The sequence below is a fragment of the Engraulis encrasicolus genome, chromosome 18, assembly GCF_034702125.1.
Source record: "Engraulis encrasicolus isolate BLACKSEA-1 chromosome 18, IST_EnEncr_1.0, whole genome shotgun sequence".
NCBI lineage: Eukaryota > Metazoa > Chordata > Actinopteri > Clupeiformes > Engraulidae > Engraulis > Engraulis encrasicolus.
The window spans coordinates 2,277,276-2,287,275 of record NC_085874.1 but is presented as its reverse complement, the minus strand read 5'-3'; the positions used below and the strand labels follow the sequence as shown (position 1 = coordinate 2,287,275).

The 10,000-nt window shown below is 44.0% G+C and overlaps 1 protein-coding gene across 5 annotated transcripts in view; it reads right to left on the bottom strand.

The window, feature by feature from the left end:
• LOC134468876 (ryanodine receptor 3-like) overlaps positions 1-10,000 on the bottom strand; it is a 204,102-nt gene that overhangs the window by 139,079 nt on the left and 55,023 nt on the right. For all 5 annotated transcript variants that reach the window (XM_063222788.1, XM_063222790.1, XM_063222791.1 and 2 more), the window contains 3 exons: positions 8,026-8,190; positions 3,934-4,055; positions 1,656-1,836 (listed from right to left, as the gene is read on the bottom strand). In XM_063222788.1, coding sequence (XP_063078858.1) covers positions 1,656-1,836; positions 3,934-4,055; positions 8,026-8,190 — 468 coding nt within the window. The remainder of the gene's footprint in view (positions 1-1,655; positions 1,837-3,933; positions 4,056-8,025; positions 8,191-10,000) is intronic.

The following is a 10,000-nucleotide window of genomic DNA, read 5'->3' as shown; positions in this document are numbered from 1 at the left end:
GTGGTGGATGTGTTGGTGGTTCTGTTCTATTCTAGTCTATTCTACAATGGACATTCCCTCGAATGCAGGATGTGTTTCTGATGAGATCATTGCAATAAAAACAGTTCTAAGCTAAATTCTGACTCCTCGACATGCTATCACAATCCTTCCATGTGAAGGTAAAAACATAACCTCCTTGTCAGAGATACAAAGTTTCATAACCCATCGGAGTGAGAGGTGAAGAAAAGAGAAAAATCGTATCTGACACCAATGCAATGTAGGTTAAACATGACATGATGAGTATTTGTCATCTTAACAGAATCACTTTGATACTGTGAAAGATTATCCAGGTTTTATTAAAAAACGACTGAAGCTTTATCGCCGCTGACACACTGCTGACAAAGTTACAAGGTAAACAAGCCCTGAGCCCAGAGTTTAGAGTTGCTTTAAAAGGCCGGGAACTATGGCTTTGACAGCACATCAACACCATATACACGACGAGCCTTATCACTGCCTTCTTTCTTTCCTGAGAAACCCCTGTGCCTTTTTGTTACTGCTGTCTCGACATACATAATAAGTAGTCCGTCTGCCAGGGTTCTTTGACTATGGCAGGTAACTCCGCAGTGGGCTTGTAAAGTGACAGTGGCACTGACAGTGTCGGTAACAAAATTCCCAGTTAGAGATGCCATCTCGCTGTCACCTCCTTTCCCTGGTCGCCTCTACAGTACACAACAGCCAGACGACTACAGCAGGCTGGTAAATGGGATTTCCCAAAGTGAGGCACTCACTGCTGCGGCAAAGCCAGTCTATCATCAGTGACACTGAAAAGAACACAGAAAGGTTTTGGCACGTGTAGTATCAAAGTGATTCTTCTGAGATGGCAAATACTCTGCCATGTTCCACCTTCGTAAATTACATTGGTGTCAGATAAGCTTTTGTCTTCTCTTCACCTTTCACTACAATGGGTTATGAATGAATACTGTTCAACAGTCAGCATCAGGGATGTCAAAAATGAATCGATTAATCGACTGGTGGTCAATTAAAACATTAATCGATTTAAAAAACCGAATCGTCCACTTGACTGGCGAAGAAGAGGGGTGTGAACAGTGGGAACATTTCAATCACCTTTGAATTAAAGAATATAAATATAAGTTTAATTTAAATCCAGCATTTTATCTCATTTGTATATTTTTAAAATTCAATCAGTTTTTTTGGGGAAATATTGAGATTTGGGGAAAAAAACAGTACGATAAGGTCAATCAACTACAAAATTAATGAATTAATCGATAATTTGCATCCTTTGTCAGCATGCTCACCACTGTCTTCGACAGGTCCTGGTAACATGGGCTGTAATATCAAGGACTTAAGGGCTCCTGTATTTTTGGAAATAAAATGCTGTAAAGAAGGGAATAGAATTCACCACAATTTTGCTACATTTTTAATCAAATCCTGGCGCTGCACCATGTCTACCGTTACCCTGAAAGGGTCCTGGGTTAGAGCCTTGCTGCAACTGCATGACTTTGATGATTAATACGGTTCGGTGTGTGTGTGTGTGTGTGTGTGTGTGTGTGTGTGTGTGTGTGTGTGTGTGTGTGTGTGTGTGTGTGTGTGTGTGTGTGTGTGTGTGTGTGTGTGTGTGCGTGTGCGTGTTTGTGTGTGTGTGTGTGTCTCCCCACCTCCTCCTTGAAGAGGTCCTGGCGCTTGATGAGTGAGCGGAGCTGCCTCTGCTTCTCCTCGTGCTCCAGCGCGGAGTCGGGCTGCTGGAAGTAGACGATCAGGTCATTCAGGGTGTCCATCACCTCCCCCACCGGCAGACTCACCTCGCCACTCTTCTCACCACTCAGGCTGTCCAGAGCACTGGGAGAGGAGAGAGAGAGAGAGAGAGAGAGAGAGAGAGAGAGAGAGAGAGAGAGAGAGAGAGAGAGAGAGAGAGAGAGAGAGAGAGAGAGAGAGAGATGGGTCAATAAAGTAAAATTAAAAAGTAAATAAAGTGAAATTAAATTTAAAATACACACTAGAGGGAACACATGAGAGGGAACAAAGTTAATGGTATTTTATTGACGTAGACCTATAAGTACATTTGGGCAGTGTAGGGAGGGTGGATGTGAAAGGAGGGCAGAAATTGAGTTCAGTGGAATTATAGGGAAGTTCAAATATGTTAGATGGAGGAGGGCAGAGAAATACATTTGGAATGGGGAATAAAGAAAAATAGATACAAAGGGAAATTGCGTTGGGAGGTTTAAATGGTTTTACACAGTCATTCAACATGGCTGAATGGTGAATGCCAAATTGAAAAACTTCTAGCATTTTAAATGTGTTTGTTTTTATCTTCGCAATACATGTAATGTTTACATCTGCTGCAATTGCAACAACATGGTAGATTCAAAACATGAAGAGACTTGATCATAAAAGTGTGAGAGACAAGAAAAGAAAAAGGTTACCATAAAAAATAAGAGCTTTTCCGCAAAAAACCCACAGATAGACTGCTTTGAAAATATGGGCTTTCAGTTTCAATCACAAGACGGAAACAGTTCTGATAGACCGATAACCTTACTGATATACTGCACTGCGGTGTGAAAAGACACGGAGAGAATAAAAGGGACTTTGAGAAAAACAAGATAAGGAAGAGCTTCAGTTTCATTGCCACAAAATGTGAGAATTCTGTGGTCTCAGAAGAATGAAGGATAAGATATCCCTTCTGATACACTGTAATGCCATGTGGGAAAGTGAGAGGAGGAATATGGGGGAAGAGGATATGCGAATTTCAGCTTTACTGTGAGAGCTCGGTCTGTCTCTCTGTCTATACTGTGAGGTCTCCTGCCTCCTCAGAATGAACAGTCCTGATGATAAGACATCCTTAGCCATAGTGTAAATCAGTGGTTCCCAAACTAGGAGTTGGGATCCCTAAGGGGGACGCTGAGGTACTGCAGGAGGGTCACGGAGAGAAGGGATTGTTTAAAATCTTGAATCTTTTATAACCATAGTTTCTATACATTCAGTGGGTAACACATGTATTTACCATCCTGGTGATTTACACTGAAGTTTAACAAAAATATGATTTGCTTTGAAAAATGGGAGATGGGGGGGAGGGTTGGTGGTAGTCGAAAAAATATTCTTAGATCCAAAAGGGGATCTTAGACGGAAAAAGTTTGGGAACCACTGGTGTAAATGTATCTGCGGTGTCAGGAGGAGGTTACATGACAGTTGGCATTTATTCACCCCACTTAACCTCATAGCCAACTGGGTTCACAGCCTGCGACCATTGTCTCCCAGCAGGATATAGCACAATGTAACTGTATTGATTAAATAAAGAAAAAAGATTACTTCTTATTAAAGATTACTTTTTTTGCTCCCAGTTGGAGCAGACCTTTTTCTCTTTTATCTGGACAAGTTGTTGTCCTGCTCCCAGGCCAGACATTTGGATGTGCAGGCTTTAACCTACTCCTTCAACAATGTAACTCTCTTACTTGATGGTACAATATGACTCTTACTTGATGCTATTGTACAAAAGGGCAGGCTTACTGTTCAACAAATCAAAGGAGCACACCTCCTGAACCAATGTAGCCAATGAAACAATGATTATCTCTTGCATTCCAGTGATCAAGGTGCTAAGTATGCAAAGAGCAAAACGTTCTGAGGATGTAATCATGTTTTGGTTACTTCGGACTATTGTATATACAGTATTTACATTTTCTGTATTGTGTATGAATGTATGAATACTTGTGATTCATGGACTAATGGACTATTTCAATTTCATTGGTTGTTGGCAATGGGGTGTGGTAATGGGTGTGTGTGGTTTCACATTGTTACATTATTGCACACTGAAAGAGGCACACGCCTCGCGAAATGCCTTTGCGCAAGTTAAAAAAACACTTGAAGCATGGTGCGCCCCATTTTTTTGTTTCACCAGACTATTATCAGTGGGTTACTGCTGATTGAGTGTGAGTGTCTTACGTGATGAATTGCGTAAAGAGAGATGTGGTGTTGCGGATGATACGCGCGGCCCTGGACTCCTCATGCTGGCACAGCTGAAGGATCAGGCCGTCGTCCATGTGGCCCTCTGGGTACAGGAAGGCCTGTGAGGGAGACAGAGGTGATGATCATGAATCTGGTGGTGTGGTGGTGAACATTTAGGACATACCACATATCAGCACATCATTATTTCAGCTACTTTTACTTTTACTTTTCAACATATTATATGACACTGCACAGCATGGCTTTTCCAATGATGATGGTCACACATCTCTGATAGGTTACCGGCTAAACTCCCACCACCTTCACTAACAAAAATTTGGCGGGAAACACAGGAGTAGGCTAAATAGCAAACACATCCAGTAGTGTATGTGTAGCTAACACAGTTTGTCCGTTGCCTTATGCATACGGCCATGACTATCTCCACTCACGTTTTTCACATCAACCTCACCATTATCTCCATGGCAACAGTCAACTCATCAGCTGTTGTCTATTTAATTTCCAACTTTGCCCTTAAAGGGACACTGTGCAGGAAATGGTCAAAAAAGGTACTGCACCTATGCTGGTCATTGAAACTGGGCTGCCTATTGCCAAATTTGATCTTTACATTAAAGTTTACTAAGTAATAAACAAATATTTTCTAAAATGGTCCAAGAGTACAGTCATTTTTGCAGCTAAAAGTGGCTATTTTTGGAAATTCAAAATGGCGGACCATGGAGAAGATTCCCCTTTTCATGTATGAAAAGTGCAATTTTTCCAGTCATAATGAATACTTAGAATTTGATGGTGGAGGTAAGTATTCATCAAAAAGGTAACATTAGTGAATGGGCAGCATGAATTCTGGAAATAAACAACTAAAAATCTCACACAGTGTCCCTTTAAGATATATATACATATATTTGTATACATAATAAAAATACAATAGCTAATTTTCTATTTTATAATACAATACATATATAGCCACCATAGTTCCTGGACACTGCTTCCGATCAGTAAAACATGAATCACATTTAGTGGTAGGCTATCCTTTGTATGGAAAATGCAGCGTCAGAGTATTATGCATCCAGATGATTCCACGGATGTTGCTTACGGTCTGCAGAAATTTTCCTAATGAAATGGAGCTTGCTGTCGCTTCCAGGACTCCTCAATGAACACAATTTGGCCTGGGGCCAACCATCATTTTTTTTTTTACAGTAAACTAATATAACCTCGACGTAACAATCCCTCTGAAGAAAATTAGGTTACAAGCAATCTCTGGCTCCCTTCATTACAAAACAAACAAGGAAGAGAAGACGTCAGCCACTTCAGGGAAAACCTCATCAAAACAAACGCTGGCGGTGGTGTGTTGTGAGACAATTGGTCGGTAAAACACATAAAACAAACTTTTCATACTAAATACAGGGGGAAAGCGTGTGTGCGTGTGCGTGTGCGTGTGCGTGTGTGTGTGTGCGCGTGTGTGTGTGTGTGTGTGTGTGTGTGTGTGTGTGTGTGTGTGTGTGTGTGTGTGCGTGCGTCTGTATGTATCTGTGTGTGCAATAGCAGGGGGTAGGGGGAAAGTGGTGGACGGGGTTGGTGTTGTACAGTATAGTAATAAGGGTAAGATACCACCTTAGTTTGCTGTTGAGACGGTCAACAAGACACATTTGGATCATCAAACGCCTCTTCCATCTAACTTAGGAGGGGGGGGGGTGTGTGGGCGAGCACTAGCAAGGAGCAGAGAGAATAGGGTGGCCATCGGTCCGTTTTTACGACTTGTTCACGACGTCCGTGTGTCCCTCTCTTTGTCTTTCCTTTCCTCCTAGCCTTTTGCTTATGGCCTCGAGATGCGAGGCAACGTCATTGACGCAAACTAGACCTTGACAGTCGGTCGCGTTTCCGATATCTGCGGCCGCCATGTTACTCCAGATGTAACCCCAGACATCGCACAGCGAATTAACTGTATTGCTGTCTCCTTATGTCGGGGAAATGTCCGTGCAATAGCCCTATATGAAGTTCATTAACTGACTGTATGAAAGTTAAATAAGATAACTCTAGCCTATATTATTGTCTACTGTCTGTTTCCTATTTTTTCATGCACTGGTGGCAACGCATAGTGCAACTAAGTTTGCCCGCTAAATGTCCTTACAACGATACGAGGGCTCTCACAACTTTACAAACAGGGCAAAGAAACGTCTTTCTGCACGGGCGCTGTCTGTATTTTGAGCTCGTGTTGTTGGTTATCCAGCGTCTGCATGAAAAAAAAGGTTGACAGAAGCGGTTTGCCTCCCTTAAAACACCGCTGATAAACACACTTCTGACCAACTTTGAGTAAAGTAAATCAAATTAATTGTTGGCTATTAGGCCTACGAATGCATGACTATCCAAAATACATTTTGAAAAAATTATGAAATAGCCTACACAGACAACAACGGAGGGATTTGTCTATCGTAACCTGCCATCTCTGATACAATATTAAGTTAGTGGTACTGATGACTCCTTTATCGGAGTGAGGTAATGAAATGCGAAAATCCTTCCCCCAAAAAATATTGTTATACAAGTAAAACTGTTGTTGGCAGCTGAGTTAGTCTGAGGTAAGATGGCAGCGCTGTTCCCTGATTTCTGCCTACAGTTTAGAATGCCAACTTCACTGTTTTCTCCACGGAGGCGGGGATTCGGCAAGTCGAAGCAATGGGTGCGGCGCGAGGACGCTAGGATAGAAAGTTAAGGGGCGGGGTTGTCCGGCCGAAGTCCGGACAGCTGGTCACCCTAAGAGAGAATGTGGAGTGAATGGAAGTGGCGGCGGGGGGTGGGGTGTGGGGTGTGGTAGGGGTAGATGGATTTCATTCTAGAAAGTGGGCACCCCAGCTCTGTTGTTCTGCACACTTAGTGTCAGGCTAATGGGACAGCTTCATCAGCATACTGTAGGCGTGGGATTATGGCGCGTAGCGCGACAGCTTCCTGGAGTAGGCTGGGGGAGTGAGTGGGCACGGGACCAACACCCACAGCGGTTACAGGGCGGCACGTGCCGGCAGCGGTGGCTGCTGTTGCTTTTGGCTGGGCCTTCATTATTGGGGTGAGGCGTGGGGTCGGGTGGGGTGGAGAAGAGAGGAGTGGAGTGGAGTGAGAGTGATAGTGTAATGTGATTTTGGGAGGAGATTGTGTGTGTGTGAGTGTGTGTGAGAGAGAGAGACAGAAACAGAGGTGTGTGTGTGTGTGTGTGTGTGTGTGTGTGTGTGTGTGTGTGTGTGTGTGTGTGTGTGTGTGTGTGTGTGTGTGTGTGTGTGTGTGTGTGTGTGTGTGTGTGTGTGTGTGTGTGTGTGTACAGTAGTTGCCACTGTGTGTACACTGGCAGACAGACACAGGCACCCTTCAACAGTTAATCTGTCGCCTTGCCCAGTGGAGGTTCATGGGCCATGTCTGTCTCGTTATCACACCTTAGCGTGTGCCGCCCCATTTAGTTCACACACACTCCTGGAGCACGAACTGTATGCACATCTACACTTGCACCGAGTTAGACCCTATACCTGATTAGTCCTGGTCAATGACGTAAGTGTAATGAGAGCTGCAATATGTTGCCATCCTGCCTTTAAGGGCCGCGATTTATGTGCATGTGTTCTGCACCGAAAATGCATAAGTGTCATCACATAATAAAAAGAAAGAAGCGTTCACTTAGCACAGGGCTCAACGCATTAATATGAGCCACTGCTTTTTGTTGTGATGATGTGAAAACCTGATAGTTTTACGACCAACTGGCGATACGCAACAGTGGGCGGATTCCAATATGCGGACTCCCGGTCTGTGCTTGTGGCCTCGCGTTTCGCTGACGCCCTGCCTCTGTGGAGAAAACAACAAAGTTTTCCCGCTGTCAGCCTAGCCACAACAACTTTTGGAGGACTATTCTTCATTCACTATCCCATTTGCAAATGAGAAAATTATGCTAGAATTAAGTTTTTGCAAGATATTGAAATACAATTCTATTGTCGTGACGTCATCACGACGAGGCCACAAGGAGACAAGTGAGCAAGGGAGGATGGGAGTCTGCATATTAGAATGAACCCAGTGTGTGTGCTGTGTTGTGCCTTTGTATTTACTCACCCTTCTCTTGAGGGGTCCTAAGCGTGAGGATTTTGCGTCGGGCGCCTGGTAAGACAGCCAAAGCCCGGTGGCCACGTGCATGACGAAGCAGCTGGAGTCTCCGTATTTGATCTCAGCCACGCCCATGCCTTCAATGTCTCGCTTTGGGCCAGACTCCAGTTTTTCCTGCCCGCAGAAGAAGATGAGAGAGACAGGCAGAGAGAGAGAGAGAGAAAGAGAGAGAGAGAGAGAGAGAGAGAGAGAGAGAGAGAGAGAGAGAGAGAGAGAGAGAGAGAGAGAACAAAAGACACAAATGAGGACTGCATGCTAAAATTCAAAGCTGACTGATCCCGAAGCTTCTGAACAGTCCACTGAGTAATACAGCTAGCTGCTTTTAGCTCTTTTAAGTATCAAAACAGCCGGAAAACCCTTTTATTCTCTCTCCAAGTCAGATCAAATAACACCTCAGAGGACAGCAAGAGCCCTAAATCATACGAGTTCCAAGGTAAAATAAAATGCAGTGTTAATATAACTCTTCGAGACTAGGACTCTGGGACTAAACACACTGTTGAGGTAGTGAAATCAACTCTATAAGTATTGAATTATCACTGGCAGTATTGTGACATGGTGCCATTTCTGTACTGTAGTCTGCATCCAGACAGAGAGCATGTAAAAGTGAGTGTCTCTGATGACTCACCACCAGTGTCATGAAGTTGACTGCATAGCTAATGGCAGTCATAAAGGATATGCATTATTGTTTTCCATAAAACCATGCATGGACTGTTATTGCGACTTTTCTCATTAATGTCGTTCGAATCCAATTACCACCCTAAGAAGCACCACTCTAATTACAGATTCAGCTCATATTTGAGCAATATTGTCCCTGAATGATAATCCAGTGGGAACATTTAGGGCAGAAAGTTAGAGGCAAATGTGAGTGGGGGGAGATTTATTGAGTTTTGCACTGTTTCATGTGCTTTATAAATAAAATGTACTTACTTACTGATTTACGCACACACACACACACACACAGACACACACACACACACACACACACACACACACACACACACACACACACACACACACACACACACACACACACACACACACACACACACACACACACACACACACACACACACACACACACACACACACACACACACACACACACACACACACACACACGCATGGTAAATGAGCCACAGCTCTACACCACTGGAGCGAATCCTGTTTGGCTAAGCTTGGCTGCACAGCTCTGGCCCCTACCTCTAACTCTTCCTCTTCCTCTTCCTGTGTCCTGACTCTTCTTCCTCTGCCTCTGCCTCTGCTTTGTGTTTCTCAGTTACTGTTTCTGTGTACTCTGGATGCCGCATGGTGGTGGAATAAGTGATAAAGACCCACAGTATGCTGAGTTGCATGGAGCTGAGATTGCTGTATTGCTGATCCATCAGCACTCAATGCAAACGGGGCAGTCACGGGTAAACGGTTAGGGCATCAGACTTACAAGGGCACCCTTACACGGGTGAGGCATAAATGCAATTTCATTGTGTGCAGTGTGCACTTGTGTGCAGTGGAGTGCTGTGCCATAATGACAATGGGGGTTAGAGTTTCACGGGTGGGCGTTCACTTTCACTTTAAACATCACATTGCAACACCAAACACGTCACGGTCGTCCTTGAAGCTGCTTTGATAACTGTTGTCATATTGATATGCAACTGCTCTGCTTGTGACTGGACCACTGTACAGCCTGCCCTTGGGTCTTGCTTGGCTGTGGGGCAATACTCAGCGATATGGTGAATTTGCATGAACTTGGAGATTTCTGATCTTTTGGAGACGTTGCAAGGGCCCATCACGTTGCCTTGTGTACCCGCCGTGAAATGCAGGACCAAAATCACTTGTCATTGAAAATGTATAGGACAGCGCGATGCGATGGGTCGTGCTAGTGAGTCATTACCCTCAGAGTAGTACCAACAGTGAGTGCTAAATTCAA